At 43.2% G+C, this 22,517-nt stretch overlaps 1 protein-coding gene across 8 annotated transcripts in view; it reads right to left on the minus strand.

Annotated features, from left to right (window-relative positions):
• DENND1A (DENN domain containing 1A) overlaps positions 1-22,517 on the minus strand; it is an 851,690-nt gene that overhangs the window by 399,618 nt on the left and 429,555 nt on the right. For all 8 annotated transcript variants that reach the window (XM_077283539.1, XM_077283536.1, XM_077283537.1 and 5 more), the window contains one exon: positions 4,698-4,743. In XM_077283539.1, coding sequence (XP_077139654.1) covers positions 4,698-4,743 — 46 coding nt within the window. The remainder of the gene's footprint in view (positions 1-4,697; positions 4,744-22,517) is intronic.

Here is a 22,517-nt window from a genome sequence, read left to right on the forward strand (position 1 = left end):
AGAGCACTATATGGCACAGCTATGGGGCAGTAATGGTGCAGAGCACTATATGGCACAGCTATGGGGCAGTAATGGTGCAGAGCACTATATGGCACAGCTATGGGGCAACGGTGCAGAGCACTATATGGCACAGCTATGGGGCAACGGTGCAGAGCACTATATGGCACAGCTATGGGGCAGTAATGGTGCAGAGCACTATATGGCACAGCTATGGGGCAGTAATGGTGCAGAGCACTATATGGCACAGCTATGGGGCAATAATGGTGCAGAGCACTATATGGCACAGCTATGGGGCAACGGTGCAGAGCACTATATGGCACAGCTATGGGGCAGTAATGGTGCAGAGCACTATATGGCACAGCTATGGGGCAATAATGGTGCAGAGCACTATATGGCACAGCTATGGGGCAATAATGGTGCAGAGCACTGTATGGCACAGCTATGGGGCAATAATGTTGCAGAGCACTGTATGGCACAGCTATGGGGCAATAATGGACGGTGCAGAGCACTATATGGCACAGCTATGGGGCAATAATGGTGCAGAGCACTATATGGCACAGCTATGGGGCAATAATGGTGCAGAGCACTGTATGGCACAGCTATGGGGCAATAATGGTGCAGAGCACTGTATGGCACAGCTATGGGGCAATAATGGACGGTGCAGAGCACTATATGGCACAGCTATGGGGCAATAATGGTGCAGAGCACTGTATGGCACAGCTATGGGGCAATAATGGACGGTGCGGAGCACTATATGGCACAGCTATGGGGCAATAATGGTGCAGAGCACTGTATGGCACAGCTATGGGACAATAATGGTGCAGAGCACTATATGGCACAGCTATGGGGCAATAATGAACGGTGCAGAGCACTATATGGCACAGCTATGGGGCAATAATGGTGCAGAGCACTATATGGCACAGCTATGGGGCCATAATGAACAGTATGGAGCATCTATTTTTATTTTTGAAATTCACCGGTAGCTGCTGCATTTTCCACCCTAGGCTTATACTCGAGTCAATAAGTTTTCCCAGTTTTTTGTGGCAAAATTAGGGGGGTCGGCTTATACTCGGGTCGGCTTATACTCGAGTATATACGGTACCTGTGCGATGTGGAGTTTGTTTAAGGAAATTTGCTTGTGGATATGAATATCAGATCATGGATTAATCATGAAGAGGGACTAGGGAGGGAAAAAGTTGGCAATTAAAAATTATATATAAATGGAAATAAAGTCACAAGTAATTAACATTTGGTGTGTAGCTTACTTACTATAAAGATAAGGGTGCTACTAAAATTAATAGTATAGGTGTTGTGGAGGATGTTTATTGATCCGTAAGGCTGGATCGCTAATGTGCAAGTTAAAAAACTAACACCCTGTGAGTGCGTTCCTTGGAATAAGAAGGGTGCGTGCTACACTACTTGCAGAGTTCAGTACCTAAGATGCAGGCGCTGGTTTAGAAAGAAGGAGAGACAATCTCCATTAATCCTTGATGGTAGGCTAGAAAACAGTTGTACTTAGCTGGATCGAAGATTTTCTTTCTGTTAATCAGGCGGCTTCTGCAGGCGCCGTCCCGGCCGGTGACGAGCGCTTACGCGGCCTGGATTCTGTGAGTCCGGTGTGTTGCTTCGCAGGACCTGCAGGTGCGTTCGGGTCACGTGATCACTGATCACGTGGTGCCCTTGGTGTTGGTACGGAGCGCTGTGGGAGCCAAAGCGCTCCCACAGCGCTCCGTACCAACACCAAGGGCACCACGTGATCAGTGATCACGTGACCCGAACGCACCTGCAGGTCCTGCGAAGCAACACACCGGACTCACAGAATCCAGGCCGCGTAAGCGCTCGTCACCGGCCGGGACGGCGCCTGCAGAAGCCGCCTGATTAACAGAAAGAAAATCTTCGATCCAGCTAAGTACAACTGTTTTCTAGCCTACCATCAAGGATTAATGGAGATTGTCTCTCCTTCTTTCTAAACCAGCGCCTGCATCTTAGGTACTGAACTCTGCAAGTAGTGTAGCACGCACCCTTCTTATTCCAAGGAACGCACTCACAGGGTGTTAGTTTTTTAACTTGCACATTAGCGATCCAGCCTTACGGATCAATAAACATCCTCCACAACACCTATACTATTAATTTTAGTAGCACCCTTATCTTTATAGTAAGTAAGCTACACACCAAATGTTAATTACTTGTGACTTTATTTCCATTTATATATAATTTTTAATTGCCAACTTTTTCCCTCCCTAGTCCCTCTTCATGATTAATCCATGATCTGATATTCATATGCACAAGCAAATTTCCTTAAACAAACTCCACATCGCACAGGTAAATTAAATTTCATTGGGTTTCCCTACTAGTGCACTATAAGTTTAGCGCAGGTACAGATGTATATGTAATTTTAAAAACATTGTTTTCTAAAAAGGTATATATAATTTTTTTCGTGGTTTTTCCAACAAAAATGTTACTTCAGCCCCAAATTTTTCTTTTTCACAAAGGTAACAGGAGAAAATGGATCCCAATACAATGCAATCACTCCTGAGTACAACAATACCCCACATTTGGTGGAAATCTACTGCCTGGGAACATGGCAGGGAAAGAGTACCATTTGACTTTTGGAGAGCAAAACTGACTAGAATAGATAGATATTATGTCGTGTTTGCAGAGACCCTGATGTGCTTAAACAGTGGAGAAAAAAGCCCTCAAAATGACCACATTCTGTAAACTAGACCCCTCACAAAAGTTATCTAAAAGGTGTGGTGAGCACCTTGAAAGCCCCGGGTGCTCTAGAGAATTTTATAACTTTGAGCCATTTTCCTGCAAAAATATTGCGCCAGTCACAAATTTTTAATGAGAGGAAATTATTATTATTATACATTTTTATAGCGCCATTTATTCCATGGTGCTTTACATGTGAATACGGGGCAAATATAGACAAATACATTAAACATGAGCAAAAAACAAGGCACATGGGTACATAAGGAGGGAGGACCCTGCCCGCGAGGGCTCACAGTCTGCAGGGGATGGGTGATGACACACTAGGAGAGGGTAGGGCAGGTTGGACCATACAATTTGTTTTGCAATTTCTACGAAGTACACCAATACCCCATATGTGGTGTAAAACTACTGTTTGGGCGCATGGCAGAGCTCAGAAGGGAAAAAGTGCCAATTGAATTCTGAAGTGTAATTGTGGCTGGAATAGATACAGGACGCCATGTCACATTTGGCCCTGACATGCCAAAACAGCAGAAACCCCCACAAGTGACCCTATTTTTGGAAACAACACCTCTTGAAGAATTCATCTAGGCTAGGGGTATAGTGAGCATTTTTAACCCTAAAGAGATTCACATCGGGCTAAGTAAATTAAACATTACCATTTTTTCCAGTACAAATTTTCCAAGTTTTTAATTTTCAAAAGTATAATAGGATAAAATGAATGGTACAATAAGTTCTGCAATTTCTCCTGAGTATGCCAATTAACTGTGCCTTTATCAGGCAATTTGACTCTTATAAAAAATGTATATTAGTGGCTTTGAAATCCCTGCTTTTCCACAGTCTATTTTCCTGCCTTCAGTTGCACCGACATTAGAACGTGCTCATTTGGAGTACAGATGATGGCAGTGATGGGTCGGCTCAGCACCTGTTTCCCACTAACTCTGGGTATAAGCACTGCAGGGGATGGTTCAAACAAACACAACACTCAGAGGAGGAGACAGGGGCTGAGCTGACCTTTTCACTGCCATCATCAGTGCTCCACATGAGTACATTCAGAGAACAATACCACTTAAGGCAGGAACATAGACTGGGGAAAAGCAGAAAAGCAGGGCATGGATTTTTCTGTTCTAGGAGTTAAAACACATCCTGTAATCAAGTGATTTTCAAAGTTTCATAACTTTACAATGCTTGAGAACAATGTAAAAAAAATAAAGTTTAGTCATTCTTTAACTTAATTTTTTTTTTAATATGTGAAGATTGTTGGTGGTTTGGATTCTGAGTTTGCCACCGACACTCAGAAGATTTATGAGAAGTGCAGTGCTTAGGAGGCAGAAGCACTGAGCTTGTGTCTGATTGTGCACAGAACAGTGCATGACTTTCTGCTGAGCTTGTGCACCACTCTGTGTGCGTTATTAAACAGCGGCACCACTCTGTGCGTTCTTAAGCAGGGGCTGAGCTTGTGCATCACTGTGTGCGTTCTTAAGCAGGGGATGAGCTTGTGTATCACTGTGTGTGTTCTTAAGCAGGGGCAGAGCTTGTGCACCACTCTGTGTGCGTTCCTAGGCAGGGGCTGAGCTTGTGCACCACTCTTTGTGCGCTCTTAGGCAGAGGCTAAGCTTGTACACCACTCTGTGCGTTCTTAGGCAGGGGCTGAGGTTGTGCACCACTCTGTGTGCGTTCTTAGGCAGGAGCAGTGTGCTTCTGCTCAGTAAGTACAGCTGACTCTCGTGTGCAACGAGATGAAGCGAGTCATGATTTATTTTTCTATTGGAATGGACAGAAATAAAACCTCTGTACACCTAAGTTTACAAAGAGGACCTCTGTGCAGGCTCTGTGTCAGCTTTTTTACGGACTTGTCATAGGTGGTCTATGGGCTTCTAGACTGATGTTGGCAGATTGCAACTATATTTTCTAAGCAAATACTACCCAGTGACAGAAGAACTGGAAAGACCCTTTACGCCTTAATCATACAAAGAAAAATAACTTACTTCCATTAGGCTTGAGTGTATTCCTATGAGGTAGGGCATCGGAGCACTACAAAAGATAAAGGAACAGGGAATCAATATTCAGCACTGAAAATACCAATCCATGTACACGTCATGTAAATCTACATTTTCCTCCTACTGTCAAAAGAAATTCAATTCTTCAATTAGAAGCTACGGTAATTTAGGACACTTGACAGTCATTAAATACTAGAAAATACAAGATATGCAGACCACTGATAGAATAAAATATTTGATTAGCATTTTTTCTTTTAGTTTCCAACTCCATCTCCATCTCATACAGTTTGGATAAAGTCCTGATTGCCAATTCTAGTTAAAAAAAATACAGCGGATGGGACCAAAACAGACCATTCTGGCACCTGGAAATCTGTGAAAACATGTCCGATATTGATCCAAGCATCAGATCAAAATCGTCAATGCAAGTCAACTAGTCAGTAAGAAATATTGGACAGCACTTGGACGCCATCCATTTTTCATGGACCGCCAGATAAGAGAAGGTAGAGAAACCTTTTTTTTTACTCACTAGAGAAAAACTGATGAAACTTGGACCAAACTCAGATGAAAATCAGAACAAACCCCAACAAGACCACTGATGAAACAAGGAGCGATTATCTTGTACGGATGTCTGAAGGAGCACGTAGTCATATTGGCAGAGCTCCCTCGACATGTTTGCCATAATACTGCAATATTCAGGGTACAGTGTCGAAAGGGCCATGGGCTACACAGAAATATTGCCATGCATTATAGTAGCAGGGGATCGGGTGTCCACATCACTTACTAGGGGGTGGGGGGAGGGGAGATGAGAATGTTTGTAGAAAAAAAAAAACTTGCATGTAATTGTCACCTTCTGCCTGCAGCATTCCCAATGCACGTTTCGCTAACTCTTCATCAGGAGGTCCTCCTGATAGAGAGTTAGCGAAACGTGCGTTGGGGCAGTGGGAATGCTGCAGGCAGCTGATGACAGTAGTTACATGTAAGTTTACATGCCATTATTCTAGCTCCCCTTCTGTTGCACATATGTGTTGGAAAGCTTTAACCAATTAATCACAGTATAATTAGGGGGCTATGTTATACTCATGCTACACTTTGCATGTCCCTTCACCTTCTGCATATGCCTATGTTCCCCTGCATGTGTGCTTAGCAGCCTCCGTTTTTTTTATTTTTTGTCTATGTATGTATCAAGTCAATAAAGTATTTTTTTAATGAGCAAATATACTCTGTAGGTTTTCTTCCTACTTTCTTTTGTTGCAATATGTCAGTCATTGCATGTCTCACACTGGTAACTCCTCCTTTAATGTAAAATAATCTCTGGAGGCAGTCTCAAGGAGATCTATGTCCGTCCCATAGATCTAAACAGCTAATTTACAAATTAAGAAAACTGTGGATTGCTCTACAATAAAACATTGGATCGAAGAGGTCAAGACATCATTTTAGTCCACTTTCTATGACCTGCATACCCATATAGACGGGTTAGGAGAGTTGATCTTTAATAGGCATTTGGGGCATCAGGAGAAACAATTTCTGCTTTTAGTGAATTTATCAGGACGGAATAGATTATGCCCCTCACAATAAGATCCACAGTTTTTAAAAACGCTGGCGTAACGGAGGTAAAACGGGCAATACACGCAAAATTGTTGCATAAGCATGCGCCTAAAAATGTTGTGACATCTGCAACAGTTTTACGCCAGCTTTCAGGCACCAACTATTGGATTAATTGGGACCTTTATAAATTTTCCTTTGTCAGAATTGTAACGACCCCCTCAGAATATATTTAATATGTCATTTATACCAGATGGCGTAAAAATAAAATGCAAAAACAAACATAAGAAAACAATGTCATAATTCACATGATACGTAAGAAGTGTATGATCATGGCTGTGGCCATCTGAGTTAGTAGAAACAGGCGCTCTTCAATCTCCTCCATGTTCATTGTGATGATGATTATTAATAAATAAAAAAATGTTTTAAGTTTTCCTTGGGCGCAAATCTAAAGTTTTTTTCTAGCATTCAGTTTCCCTTCCATTTGAAGCAACTGGCAGTGTAATGTGTAAGAAATCCCCATGGAATAAATATATATATTACCAAAAGTGGCCGAAAGACAAAAAAAAAAATCAAACGATGGGGTGGCTTTCATTAGCTGCTCCTTTGTCAGTGGTCACAGCGATTCCCCCGGAAAACAAACATTTCCCACAAGGCCAAAAGGTTATCGCGTAGAATGATCAGCATGGAAAATCTTCAAAAGAATGTCATGTAACCACATCGGGTAACAATAAGGAAACAATTCGGGATCTGATGGAGCGCACTTCTTACAATGTATGGCGAGAACGCAATCAGATAAACTTAACACCTTCCACACATGCAAAGGATGGCTCAAGATACCTTGTATAACACGAGGCTCTGTGATCACCTGTCCAAAGCAGGACTGGGGCGTATTATTTACACCGTTACACACAGGACATACAGTATATTTCCAAAAGAGGTTGTCAGGGTTAGAGAACAGCTCATGATAAGGCAAGAAGATGTTATAGAAGGGGCTAACCCAGTAAAGCACAGATTTCTGCTCGTGATATGCGTCACCCGACAATATAACAAGCCAACTGATGCTCATTAAGGGTAAGTTCACACTAGGCATTTTTTTTCTGCAGCAACACCTGATCTCTTGGCAAGGAAATAAGATACGGAAGAAAAAAGCATGTTTATCTTGTTTTTTTTTATGTGTTTTTTTGCTGCGATTTTGACATGCTAGATTTGCTTCTCGTGCATGCTGATAAAGTTTAGTGTTGGGGAAAAAAAAAGTCCTATTCTTTAGAATCCGGTTTTGGCACAAAAAAATGCAGCAAAACCTGATCCCTGCGTTTTTGGTGCATTTTTTCACCACCCATTTATGTCAATGGGTGAAAAACGCTGAAAGAAGTGACATGCTCCATTGTGCAAAAAAAACAAAAAAACATGCAAAGCACAAAATCCTGATGACAAAAACCCCAAAGTCTGCATGAGATTTCTGAAGTCTCAGACATGACTGGTACTGTAAACCGCAGCTTAAAATTAGCATAAACAAAAAAAACGCCTAGTGTGAAGACCTTTTACAGAGGCAAACGCAAGCAGTATGAAGGGTCCCTGCTTTCATGACGGTCACTAGGTTGATTGCTGTAGGATAGTTTGAAAAGCCCGCCGGGGACTATAGGGTGAGATCTGACTAGTCCGATGCGACCTCTCCAGCCCAGCTCAAGTTGATTAACAACTCTCTTCCTATGTACACACATCGACTGAAAAGCTTAAAAGACAGAACTGGCTGTAATCCGGCAGCGAGGCTCCACTTCATCAATTTAGCATGAATCTTGTGGCAGGTTCTCTTTAAAAGTCTTTTCTGGTTTCAAAAAAATACATATCTCCTGGCTGCAGTTTGTTAAAAAAACAAACAAACAAACAACAATAACACCTACCCTTTACTCGCCTTCCCCTGGTCAAGTGATGAGTCTCCAGTAATCTCGGGGGCTTTTTTCATTTATTGGCTGCAGCGCTGTTGACGGGACGTCAGCGCTGCCACAAATAACAGAAACGTGGCGCAACGGTGGAGACTCAGATCCGGACCTGGGGAGGGAGAGTAAAGAGCAGTTTGTTGATTTTAAAACAAACTGTAGATGATGGGAAGGAGTTTTCCAAAACCGGAAAACCTCTTTGAAAGACATCTGTCACCAGGTTTTTGCAATGTTATTTGAGAGTAGCATAATGTAGTGGTGGATAGCCTGATTCCAGTGATGTGTCACTTACTGGGCTGCTTGTTGCAGTTTTGATAAGAATTCCTGTTTTTCTTTTGTAGATGTAGCAGTGCTCAGAATGCTGAGCTGTGTATAACCCTGCCCACACCACTGGCGAGCAGTTTTCTGTGTACACTATGCATTGTTCGCAAGCTGCCAATCACTGATGGGGGCGGGGTTACACAGATTAGCCTGACTGGTCCACACAAGAGACCTAGTCCTGCAGTGGTAATCTCTTGCTGATAAAATTCTGATTGTGTTGAAACTATAACACACAGCCTAATACGTAAAACATACATGGAATCAGGGTCTCTACCAGGACATTATGCTGTTGTCAGATTAAATTGCAAAAACCTGATGACAGATTCCCTTTAAGGCAATTCTTTTCAGATGTAGCCACAAAATAGCAGCAAACTCTACATATGTTACTTGCAGGTGTGCCTATAGATGTTGTTGTGGCATTGCCAGCCTGCACATTGCAAGGGCGATGTCCAAGCTAAATTCGGAAAAATAAGTTGACATGCACCAAGCTGGACAATCCACATCACAGGTCAGTTTATGTGCAGGGAATAGCTGCAACGTGTGGATGAGTTATAATGAATTGTCTCTACTTAGAAGTTCGCATGTTACATAACAATGTCTATTCACACTGCTACCGTTTTTCCTTACACTTTGCATATTCCCGTGACGATAGAAGATGTACTGCTGACAATGATTATTTTTCAGGCCCACAAACAATCCAATGAAGCCATGAAGGAACATTGGACAATAGCTGCCACGATTACGCTGGACAATGATGGAGAATGTCCTTATAAAACCATATTTAGCGATTATTGGTCCTTAATCTGGGTTGAGACACTCCTCCAAAATCCCAAACATTTTCTTTAAGCAGATGTAGAAAGAAAGGCGTACTTTGTAAATGAAGACAACTTAGATCTCTCATGTATCGTTAAAAGGGGTTCTTAGATTGGTAAAATTATACTGGGCATAGGGTAAAATCTGGAGCAAAATGCAAGATTATTTTTCTTCTTCTTTGTTGCAAATCTTTTTGCGGAATGTTTCTAATGTGTGAATATAATTTATGAAGTCTCTGAGAAAAAATGTATAACGATGGAACTGGGGAGAGTAATAAAGAGAAATCAAGGTCCAAGCTAACCCTTAATAATACGTCCGAAGCTTAAGGTGACATTACACAGACATAAGAATTCACATCTGAGAAATTTAATTAACGGCAACATGTCCATCTTCACGTGATCTACGACTAATCAAGAGATGGACTAGTAGGCATAATGTGTTTAATTACATGGTCACAAGTGTTGAAATCTGCTGCCGACAGATGAGATTGCGTTCAGAGCCCGACATTAAGGTATTCTACAGAGAGACATATTTAGATTAAGCAATATATATATATATATATATATATATATATATATATATATATATATATATATATATATATATATATTCAGATTTAATGTAACAATTTCATTTAGCTGATGGATTGCGGGCTGGATACAACGTTGCACAGATGATGCTTAATCTAAAGGTTTTCATATTGCTGATGGTGCTTCAGTGCCAGCAAGACAGCGTGAGCTTCTGCAAGCTGGAAGACGGAATTAGCTCTTGTTTCATTTACTTCTTCTGTGTCTTCTAGTTTAATTGTTTCATAGGGCAAACTGTGTTCAGGGCAAACAATTTATATACAAATGTGACTAAAACATAAAGTAAAGAAATAAAGAATGACAAAAAGATCCTGAAAGATTTTCTTTTTTGCTCTACAGATCCATTAGCTTATGATGCTGTATAATTAGAAAGTGTAACTGCCAATAACAGGAGACAGGCTTCCTCTATGGCAGCTGCTAAAATACACACATGGTTTAAAGGAAATCTGTCAGTAGGATCACCTCTCCTAATCCGTCCATATGTGCATGTAGGTCATAGGAAGCTGAATAAAATGACACCTTGATATCTGCAATCCCATGTTTTATTCCAGAGAAATCCACATTTTTCTTAATATGTAAATAAGCTGTTAAGATCTATGGGCCGGACATAGATCTCCCTGAGAATCTGCCTCCAGAGATTATTGTAAATGAAGTGGAGTATTACCAGTGTGAGCTAAGTAATGACTGACTGTCCGCTCTCCTGATCTACAGGTCTCACACTGGTAACTCCTCCTTTCACTGGAGGCAGATTCTCGGGGAGATCTATGTCCGGACCATAGATCTTAACAGCTTATTTACATATTAAGAAAAATGTGGATTTCTCTAGAATAAAACATCAGATCGTAGATATCAAGGTATCATTTTATTCAGCTTCCAATGCCCAAAATGCCCGTATGGACGGCTGATCATACTGACAAATGCCCTTAAACACAACTATTATATCTACCACTATAAGCACTGTCATGATTAGCTTTATTATATGGACAGTATATGGAGGTATTTAAATATTGTATATCACTCCTATGAGGAGAAGCTATAGAAAAGGAGGAAAACACATGAGGAGAAAATAAGTTCAGGATAGAAGCTGTATAGATTATAGAAATCCATCTGTGAAATGTTATACTTCCTCTTTCGTCGTCTGCCTCCTGAAAGTGACTGACAGGTCACTCTCCTCTGTGATCCGCTCGCCCTCCTGAGATCTCATGCAAATGTCATGATTCCTCTTGGAGCAGAACATGAGCAGTAAGGTCATGATAAAGTTTGAGAGCCAGACTATCAATCTGTGCATGTGCCGCCTCTGGGAATGTGACTACTTTACTACCACGTAAAGGCAAAATGACATATTCCTGCACCCATAAGTCTGAACATACGTCTATTTTGCCTTCACGTGGTAGTAAAGTAATTGCATCTGTGAAGTAAGAGTGTTCCAGGGGGACAGCACCTCCTGCACCTTGCAATTCTGACTTTGTGCAGCACGCCAATTCTCCGCACCTGAACCGCCTCTGGGAATGATGGCGCTTGCGTGGAATCTCAGGTGGAGGAGCAGGTCAGAAAGAAAAGTGACCTGTTAGTCACAGAGGCCGGCAGGAGGCAGGAAAAGAAGGATAGAAGTGCAAAGCCAAGCCTCCGGCACTTGTGACTCATTTGCATAAAAATTGGCCAATTTCTACAAAACAGAAAACAAACTTCTAAAACAAAAAGGTACTGGGAATTTACATAGATGACATTAGTTTGGGATCTGAAAACCTGCAGACAGGCTCCCTTTAACAGGAATAGACTCTCCCAACATGAGACAAATCTGAATCTTGGACCGAGCTGTATATCATGGGGGTTAAATAACGTAGAAATGAAATTCTGTCCAATTTAATAAGCTTAAAGTAACCACTAACAAATGCAAAAGGTGTCCATTGCCTTTAAAGGGAATCTAATAGCAGTTTTTTGCTAAGTAATCTGACAGCAATATGATGTAGGGACAGAGACCTTGATTCCAGAAATGTATCACTTACCTTACTGGGTGCAGCAGGTGTGATACAATCACAATTTTCTCTAGTGCAGATCTAGCAGACCTTAGAATGCTGAGCTGTGTATAACCCCGCCCACAGCACTGATTGGCTGCTTTTGTCAATATATAGTGTACACAGAAAGCTGTTAATCAGTGCTGGGGGTGTTTGGACAAGGAGGCACAAGACACCTAGTCCTGCAGTGATAATCTCCTGCTGATAAAATACTGACCTTATTGAAACAGCAAAGCAAAGACCAGTAGGTGACACATGGCTGGAATCAGGGTTTCTGCTCCTATATCATGATGCTCTCAGATTAAATAGCAAAACCCTGGAGACAGATTCTATTTACCGTAAGTCTATCTGGGGAATACCAGGTCCAGTTCAGTGATACTAGACTGGCTAAATGTTTTACCACATTTTGGTCATCACCAGGATATTGGGTTGAATTGGTGGATTTGCTGAAGATTTCACCAGTGGATGTACACAGCAGATTACTGCACAAGCTAAGTGACTGAGATCTTACCATTGTAATACCGGTGCTGCACAACAACTAAAGCACTGCGGATATTCAGATCCAAGGCATGCCCATTCTGGCTCTGAAGCGCCATGAATATTCACCTTTCACTTTCAATGCAGTGGGGGGGTAAAATTCGTGGTGAATCCACAGCAGGACCCATACTTAATGCTGCAGTCGCTTTATATTTCATTGCAGTCATCAGAAAACCAACCATCTCCATTCATGAGACAGCACAGAGCTTAAAGGGATCTTCCAGGTTTAGCTATCTCGCCGATCCATCCTTAGAATAGGTCATCAATGTCAGATTGGCAGAGGTCCGACAGCCAGCACCTCCTCCAATAAGGGGATTTCTTTTTATTATTCAGACCTTGAACATCAGGCAGACAACAGAATGCCGCAAATATTAGGGGGTTTGCAGATCTCTGGTACGGCATCCATGGGCTACTGGCGTGGCCGCAGGACCAGGGTACTGTAAAGCTAATTTTGCTCAACTTTAAGTAAGACTTATTGTACGAATAGGTCATCGAGATCCTCAGGCTGGAAGACACCTTTAAAGAAATTTGGCTTTGCAGATATTGGAGTGAGCTCTACTGTGCTACTACTGCGTTGGTAGATTTGTGGCAAAACAAAAAAAAAATCCAGTTTGTACATAAGACATTACAGCCATTGTCCATAAAACCGCGTCTAGGAATCTCTCAGCCTTGACATCCACTAAACCATAGTCTTGTGCTAGTAGACCATACTTTTTCTGGTTAGATATGCTGTAGGTCTATATTGTTCTCGCCTGCAGTATACTTAAGCCGCACAATGAACAAAACTCAAATCTCCAAGGTTAATTCTTTTTTTCATCTTCCCTCTACATAAGTTTTTGGTATTTCCATTCGGGTATTGTGTAGCACTTTTGCACATGATTATTGTGCGGTATGTAGTGTGCTCAGGTGGTAAAGACCATTCCCACATGGAAGTCCATTTCACGCTGAGTGTCCGGACCACGGGTGTGAATTTCAGCTGCTCTGCAGATACTTGGTTACTACCTTCACAGATTCCACAGAGTGGTACAAAAACACAACCCCTGTTTTGGGCACTATTTTGTTTCTTGTGACATCTAAGGGCAAAGACATTGGGGCATCCAGCGGCAGCGTGAACTATATATTCATCTGGTTACAAAAAAAGCACGGTTTATAAATGAGCCCCAGATAAGTGTGTATCTTGGGACAACCTCTTGGCAATGACACATTTAGGGCAAATTTCAAATAGAGCTTTACAGTCCACTGAAAGCAAGTGTCGATTCTGGGACAATCTCGAAGAAACTGTGTAAAGGCTTGCCCACAACACCCATGGGTCCAGTCCATTACATTAATTTTTTTATGATAACATTTTATTCTTTACTTATTCAACTTTGCAACTAAAAAATTATTTTGCTCCTAAATGTTAGTTAGCATTTTTTTGTTTTTCACCTGGAGTCCCGTGAGGAGTTTGTGCCAATGAATCAACCAGCCCTGTGTCAGCAGTATCAAGATGTGGAAATGAGACTGGCAAGACCCATCCATATTGAATCCAAGGATCCATACAGTGTGAATCATGAATCATATCACATGAGTAAAGATGAAGGGCTGGAGCAAATATGGCAGCTGAAGAGCCATGGTCAGTTAAAGGAAATCTGTCACCACATCTGAGAGCAGCATGATATAGGGGCAGATACTATGATTTCAGAGATGTGTCACTTAGTCCTCGTTGAGACATCAGTTGTTTTGACCTGTGAAAAAAATAGATGGGAGTTTCATCAGTGATTTTTATCTGTGTGCCATCAGGGCGTCATCATAGCACCATCAGGGCGTCGTCATAGCGCCATCAGGGCGTCATCAGGATGCCATCAGGGCATCATCCGAGCATCATCAGGGTGCCATCGGGGTGTCATCAGAGTGCCATCAGGGTGCCATCAGGGCGTCATCAGAGTGCCATCAGAGCGCCATCAGGGTACCATCAGAGCGTCAGGGTGTCGTCCAAACATCATCATAGAGCCATCAGGGCGTCATCAGAGCGCCATTAGGGTGCCATCAGAGCGTCATCAGGGTGTCATCCGAGCGTCATCAGGGTGCCATCAGGGCATCATCAGAGCGTCATCAGGGTGTCATCCGAGCATCATCAGGGTGCCATCAGGGCGTCATCAGGGTGCCATCAGTGCGTCATCAGGGGGTCATCAAAGCATCATGAGAACGTCATTAGGGCATCATCAGGACGCCATCAGGGTGCCATCAAAACATCATCAGGGCGTCATCAGAGAGCCATCAGGGCGTCATCAGGGTGCCATCAAAGCGTCATCAGGGCGCCATCAAAGCCTCATCAGGGAGTCATGCGAGCGTCATCAGGGTGTCATCAGAATGTCATCAGGGCATCATCAAAGTGTCATCAGGGAGTCATCCGAGTATCATCAGAAAGTCATTAGGGCATCATCAGAGCACCATCAGGATGCCATCAAAACATCATCAGGGCGCCATCAAAACATCATCAGGGCGCCATCAAAGCGTCATCAGAACATCAATAGGGCGTCATCAGAGTGCCATCAGGGTACCATCAAAGCGTCATCAGAGCGCCATCAGAATGTCAAGGTGCCATCAAAGCGTCATCAGGGAGTCATCCGAGTATCATCAGAAAGTCATTAGGGCATCATCAGAGTGCCATCAGGATGCCATAAAAACATCATCAGGGCGCCATCAAAGCGTCATCAGAGCGCCATCAGAGTGCCATCAGGGCACCATCAGAACGTCATTAGGGCATCATCAGAGTGCCATCAGGATGCCATCAAAACATCATCAGGGCGCCATCAAAGCGTCATCAGGGCACCATCAGGGAGTCATCAGGGCGCCATTAGGGTGTCATCGGGGCGCTGTCAGAGCGTCATTAGGGTATCATCAGGGCACCATTAGAGCGTCATCAGGGCGCCATCAGTGATTTTCGGCACAGTTTCATTAGTTTTTTTTATGGATGATAAAAAAAAAGTTTCTCTACCTTCCTCCATCAGTCAAAAACACGCATCACAAAGATGGTGCCAAATACTTTCCTTTTTTTTCACAGACCCATAGACTTTCATTGGGGATTTTGATACGACACTCAAATCAATATCAGACACGTCTCCGCAAGTTTGCACAGACCACTCGGTCGGCAAAAAGCCAAGGACATGTGAACAGTTCCATAGACAATAGGTAAGCGTGTTATATGTGGAAAAAAAAGGATAGAACTTGTATGTGAAAAACAAACATCTGAATGAGGCCTTACTGGGCTTCTTGCTGCAGTTTTGATAACATCCCTGTTTTCTCAGTTGCAGATCTAGCAGTTCTCTGAATGCTGAGCTCTGTAGAACCCTGATTGGTAGCTTTCTGTGCACACTGTGCATAGGCAGAAAGCTGCCAATCAGTGGTTGGGGCGGGATTGTATAGAGTTCATGAATATGGAGGACTATATGGCAGCAGGTTTACTAGCCTTCTAGTGATAATCTCCTGCTGATAAAACAGGAATTTTACATAAACTACTGTAAGCAAAACAGTAAGTGACACAGCTGGAATCAGGCTCTCTGTCTCTACATTATGCTGCTCTCAGAATAGGTGGCAAATAGCTAGTGACAGATTCCCTTGAACGGTTGTTTATGGCCCTGGAAATGGATAGACCGCAAGAAATGAGGTTGTCAGTCTGGGAAAACTTCTCTAAGTAAGATTTTCATTCTTGTCATAACTTTATAAGACTTCAGTTCCTGCAGTTTCTGTACAGTAATAACCTTAGGTGTAATAATCCATCCCTTACAGAAATCCCAATCATTCTCTAACCTAATTCACTGTCTCCACTGCCAACTAATCCCACCATCATTTCACTGTCAGGGGCGAGCACCCGATGATAAACCCTGCTAAAAAGTGTTAATTACTGTGAACCAGCGACAATCGTCCAGACAATCACAGGTGACATCAAACGCTCAAAAGCAAGTGGCAAATTTTATTTAATGAAGAACAGGCAAAAAAAAAAAAAAAAAAAGTATAAACGTTTTCCGACAAAAGAAAAATGAACAAGCAGCAGTAACATATTTTGTATAATAGAAAAAAAGAATGCCTTTCTCAGGTTCCTGGCCCCGCCGATGACCCGAAGAGACTTGGTACATCTCCCCGGCGCAGCGCCCTGAAAACACTTAACAAATGTGCAAGATTCTATTCATTTCAATAAAAGCCAACATGAAAGATGGATTTTAAGAAACGTGAAATATATATAGATATATATTTATATATATTTTTTTTTTATAGATCAGAGGCCCAGAAAAGCCATGCAAAGCTTGGGAGAAATCCGGCAAGGGCACCGAGGAAACCAAAGTGTAAGGAAGCGCTCACAATGCTCTTGTGTCAGAAATGCATTCTTCACCCGAGTTTCAGAAGGAAGAATCTGAATACGGTGTCATGGCTGTTTAATTCTTGCCGTTCCCTTTGACAGATTATATAACAATGCACGCTATACATTTCTTGTAAAGCCGAAAGAAAAAGTCTGCAGGGTTTGGTCAGAGCGGCGTGTACATCAGCCGAACAAAAATTATACAATGAGCTATGAATATTATGTGAATATATTATTTTACACAAGAATATCAAAGCAGCCTTCAAAGCAATAACGCCACAATGGCGCTACAACGACGGCGTCCATCCATTGTCAGGTCGGATTTTCGCGGGTGCATTAAATATACTTATATTCACGGAAAAACTAACTATCTTCCCCTTCACCCCCCTTGGTTGAATGGAAATTATTTCACACCCAAAAAGAACAAAAACAAAAAAACCTCAAGCAAAATGAAGAAAACTGTCCAAAGTTATGCTCACATTTAGCACATTCATTTTGTTTGGTGCATCAGGAAAGCTTATAAGTGTCAAATGTGTACAAAGGCCGAAAGAAACAAAAAAGGGGTATCCTACAAAGCTGGTATGCACCTGTGCGTAATGTGAACGGCGCCTGGCAGAAAGAATGGGCATGCAGTGGTATACCGCCTCGTGCTAAACGGCCCCAAACCCTGCCCAGTGCTAAACAGCCCCAAACCCTGTCTGGAGCTAAACAGCCCAAACCCTGCCCGGAGCTAAACATCCCAAACCCTGCTCGGAGCTAAACAGCCCCAAACCCTGCTCAGAGCTGAACAGCCCCAAACCCTGCTCGGAGCTGAACAGCCCCAAACCCTGCTCGGAGCTGAACAGCCCCAACCACTGCCTGGAGCTAAACAGCCCAAACCCTGCTCGGAGCTAAACAGCCTCAAACCTTGCCCAGAGCTAAACGGCTCCAAACCCTGCCCAGAGCTAAACGGCCCCAAACCCTGCCCAGAGCTAAACGGCCCCAAACCCTGTCCGCATCTGCTCACTTTTCCCAACACGTGCCATGTATGTATGGCAGAAGTCAGGAGGATTTGTATGGAGTGGATCCACGCCATATCTGTCATATCGGGGCAGCACGGTGGCTCAGTGGATAGCACTGCAGTCTTGCAGTGCTGGAGTCCTGGGTTCAAACCCCACCAAGGACAACATCTGCAAAGAGTTTGCATGTACTCTCCGTGTTTAAGTGGGTTTCCTCTGGGTGCTCCAGTTTCTTCCCACATTCCAAAGACATACTGATACGTAATTTAGATTGTGAGCCCCATTGGGGACAGCGATGATATTGTGTGCAAACTGTAAAGAATTGCGGAATATGTTAACGCTATATAAAAATAAAGATTATTATTATCTGTTTTACAGAACAGACATCCACCTATATCTTCTGCAACCGGAACTAACTCTGATCGCTGTAGATTAACATCTTAGATGCCACAACCAAGGCATTTAATTGGTTAAGCAGGAGAAATATAGAGAAAGGCTCCACAGAGTGAGCTGACATGTAGCTATTGCTAGTGAATAAAGGATCCTTTTTTTCACTTTCCAGATGTGCTGCCTCTTTTTTGATTATTGTTTTTTACCAATGTTGAGCAAGCATGCTGGGATAAGGTGATATCCACTGTGCGCGGGTGCTAACAGAATGCCTTCGAGATGCTCGAATAATGTGTTCAACTCACCGCGGCTGTTTGAAAGCCACAACACATGAGGGGATTTCCTATCAAACAGACGATCCCTGCATGCGTTGCGGCTGTCAAACAGCCACAAGACATGCAGCCACGGGAACATATTATTTGAGCACGCCGAAGACACTCTTAGCACCCGATCATGCTCAGATAACACTTTATCCCTGCACATTCGCTCATCACTATTTTTTTTTTTACTGTTAATAGGATACGGAGGATTCCTTGGTGGAGTTTTGCACCCACTTAGGTATAAAAAAATATATAAATACATATATTTATATAAATAATAATCCATGTATATATTATAGCAAAAGCATCCTAGCTTTGGATCTTAAAGTCTATTGCACTGTTCCAGATCTTATATTTTTTTCATTATACTGATGCATACCGCCCATATGGAAGCTGAAAAGACGCACTATAAGCCTTGCCAGGCGGATATAACCTTATGGACACAGATGCTGTATGTTGGCGACTTTCCCAGGGTACACGCTAAATGTACATTGCAAACAAAAAATGTGAACATAGCCTAAGGGAGTTGCCTTATTACTAAGAAGTAGATACCATTTATTATTTCTACGTCTAAAACCTAAAAAAAAGACCTAGTTTCGGGTCCAACAACGACACATTTTTCATGGTGAGAACCTTCAAGCTGATGATCTTGTGCTTTCACTGCTGTGATCGTCGCCATCATCTGCATCTTTTGTTTGGCCCATGATCCACTCGCCACAATAATCCTATTTTGTTTCTTTTATATTAATTTATGATAAAAATAAAATTAAACAAGAAAAAGAAAACATAAAATAAAATAAAAATTAGAAAAATAAAATAAATTAATAAATAAATTTGGTGAGTAACTTTATCACATCCCTTCTTCAGGACGACCAGAAAGGTGCGGTGGTCGGGATGCATATCGAGCCAGCGGGGATAACTAACATTTTAAGTGAAGAGCTCCAAAGCCTAAAACATGTAAATTTGAAGGAGGTTTGTTCCCCTGTGGATGATTTAAATGTTAAGTATATCTCCAAGTCGCAGATACACAAAATGGAATCTGAAAACTATTATCTCCGGTCGAAATGAACCTTCAATTTACTTAGTGCACAGGAAGGGCAGATTCACTTCATTTTCGCTGCCAGCAGGTTCCCCTTTCTCCGTATAATAGGCTTCGCATGTGTAATTAACACATAAAGGCGGCTGCTGCCAGCTTTGCTTCAGGTGCATGCTGGTAGGAGTTTTCAGGACAACGGTGTGGGCTGCAATAGCTTTTAACATGGGGGTTTGAAGATTAGCCATTCATTGACTGCCTGACAAAGACATGTTAAAAGGGGCGAAGGCCGGGCCCTGCTGTTGGGAGCACAGGTGTGGACAAAGCAAACATGTGGGTCATGTGGCCTGAGGAACACAGAAATTGATAGATAGACGGCATCAATGGACTCCTACCGGCTGTATTTTAGCTGGCGTATTTGAAGAATGGAGCTGCCGCATGAAATTGCTAATATAAAAGTATGATTGTGAAACCCGCAATTATCGGGATGCCTCTAATTGTGCTTTTAAAAAAAAACAAATGATTATCTTTCATTCGGGGCTTGAACTTTAATTAAGCTTGTAATCGCACGCATGGTAATTGTCTGATACATATATTTAACACCAATTTATTTACCATTCGTACGTCTGCGTGACCCGATGGCGCCTATTTCTGTGTTAGACTGTGTGAAGGACGTGATGAAGCTGTGAGATGAGTTGGGCGGGTGGTTGGGGACACTGCTCAGTAGCACAATGTGCTGTAACAAGGCCATTAGCACAACAAGCGGTAGGTCCTCCACCTGTCCTCGCAGGGTTAAACTCCCAAGAACACATGCCGTGCGTCCAGCCTTCACTCGTAGTTGTTTTCTCGTTTTATAGTCTATGTATTCTTATTTTTTTGGCTCTCTAATTCTAAAACCAAATCATCAAGCGGAACGTCACTGTTACCCTAATGGTACGCTTTGTGGTTTTATGAAGATGGCCAACCACCGATGGTTGTAACAAGTGGTGCCACCAGCCCAGTGTCTGCTGAGCGCCTAACCAGCAAAGGGTCATTCCCATCATGGAATGACCATGGCAGAGGCAGTACCACCTTTTACCTGCTCTACTTTTAATTAGCAGGCCTGGCAAGACGTTATTGTTGCAGAAAGATTCACATGTGACATCGCACCATGCCGGCTAATCAAACCAAGGGCCGTGAACGTCAGCAAGTAAGAGGCAAAGATGAGGAAGACCGGAAACAAATAAAGCACACTAGGGTCTTATCTGATAACAATGGTATGCAGAAAAAAGGAGGATGCACTCACTTTGATATGTTGCTCAAGTCAACATGTAACGGGCATGTAAAACAGCTGCTGTACAGATAACGGTCAGGAAGTAGACCAACGATACAGGAAAAAGACTGGCGGTATCACTCATGCGCTGCTGGAGCTTGATAAACTGGAGGGCTATTATTTATGTTGGTTGTGCTAGGGATCTTTGAGTTAGGGTACCGTCACACAGTGGCATTTTTATCGCTACGACGGCACGATTCGTGACGTTCTAGCGATATTGTTACGATCTCGCAGTGTCTGACACGCTACTGCGATCAGGCACCCAGCTGAGAATCGTACGTCGTAGCACATCGTTTGAAACTTTCTTTCGTCGCTGGATCTCCCGCTGTCATCGCTGGATCGTTGTGTGTGACAGCGATCCAGCGATGCGTTCGCTGGTAACCAGGGTAAACATCGGGTAACTAAGCGCAGGGCCGCGCTTAGTAACCCGATGTTACGCTACGACGGCACGATTCGTGACGTCGCAGCGTCGTATGATTATCGCTCCAGCGTCGTAGACACACGTTGCAATCTCGGCGCTGGAGCGATGCCGAAGTCCCCGGGTAACGAGGGTAAACATCGGGTTACTAAGCGCAGGGGCGCGCCTAGTAACCCGATGTTTACCGTGGTTACCAGCGTAAAAGTAAAAAAAAAAAAACCGTACATGCTCACCATCTGATGTCCGTCAGGTCCCTTGCCGTCTGCTTTCCGCTCTGACTGTCTGCCGGCCGGAAAGTGAGAGCAGATCACAGCGGTGACGTCGCCGCTGCGCTCTGCTCTCACTGTACGGCCGGATCTCAGTCAGAGCAGGAAGCAGACGGCGAGGGACCTGACGGACATCAGATGGTGAGTATGTACGGTTTGTTTTTTTTTACTTTTACGCTGGTAACCACGGTAAACATCGGGTTACTAGGCGCGCCCCTGCGCTTAGTAACCCGATGTTTACCCTCGTTACCCGGGGACTTCGGCATCGCTCCAGCGCCGTGATTGCAACGTGTGTCTACGACGCTGGAGCGATAATCATACGACGCTGCGACGTCACGAATCGTGCCGTCGTAGCGATGTAAATGGTACTGTGTGACGGTACCCTTAAACATCCTTAATCTTCATGAGTTTCACACCCTGAATGTGAAGCTCATGAAGATTAAGGATGTCTGACCCAAAGATCTCTAGCACACCCAATATGGAAAATGGCCCCCCAGCCTATTAAGCTCCAGCAGCGCATGAGTGATACCGCCAGTCTTTTTCCAGGCAGCACTCTCTCTCCCATGCAGCAGCCACAGACTACTGTTGTGGCTGCTGGAATGCAACATGCCACTAAATTTGCCCCAACTGTATGATTAACACTTGTCTTTTGTTTACAGCTCATTGCCTAGGAGGCCGACCATCCTTGCTGTCTAGATTGCAAGCGCTGGGGGATTAGGAGGTAACAGCTTTATCCAGCAACAAAACCATGCTGACAAGCAAAAAAAAAGAAGCGCTTGCAAGCACTGGGCATGTTTTGCTGTGTAGCAGCGGTGGTCGTTCTCCAAGGCAACGAGCAGTAAACAAAAGTGTTAATTAGTGATGAGCGGACGTCCGAGTCTACTTGGGTGTCATCCGAGTATATCGGGAATGCTCGAATACTATATTTGAGTCCCCGCACCTGTCATGAGTAAGACTGCCAAGTGCAGTCGAAACGCGTCGAC

The sequence above is a fragment of the Ranitomeya variabilis genome, chromosome 2 (assembly GCF_051348905.1).
Source record: "Ranitomeya variabilis isolate aRanVar5 chromosome 2, aRanVar5.hap1, whole genome shotgun sequence".
In the NCBI taxonomy this organism is placed as follows: Eukaryota; Metazoa; Chordata; class Amphibia; order Anura; family Dendrobatidae; genus Ranitomeya; species Ranitomeya variabilis.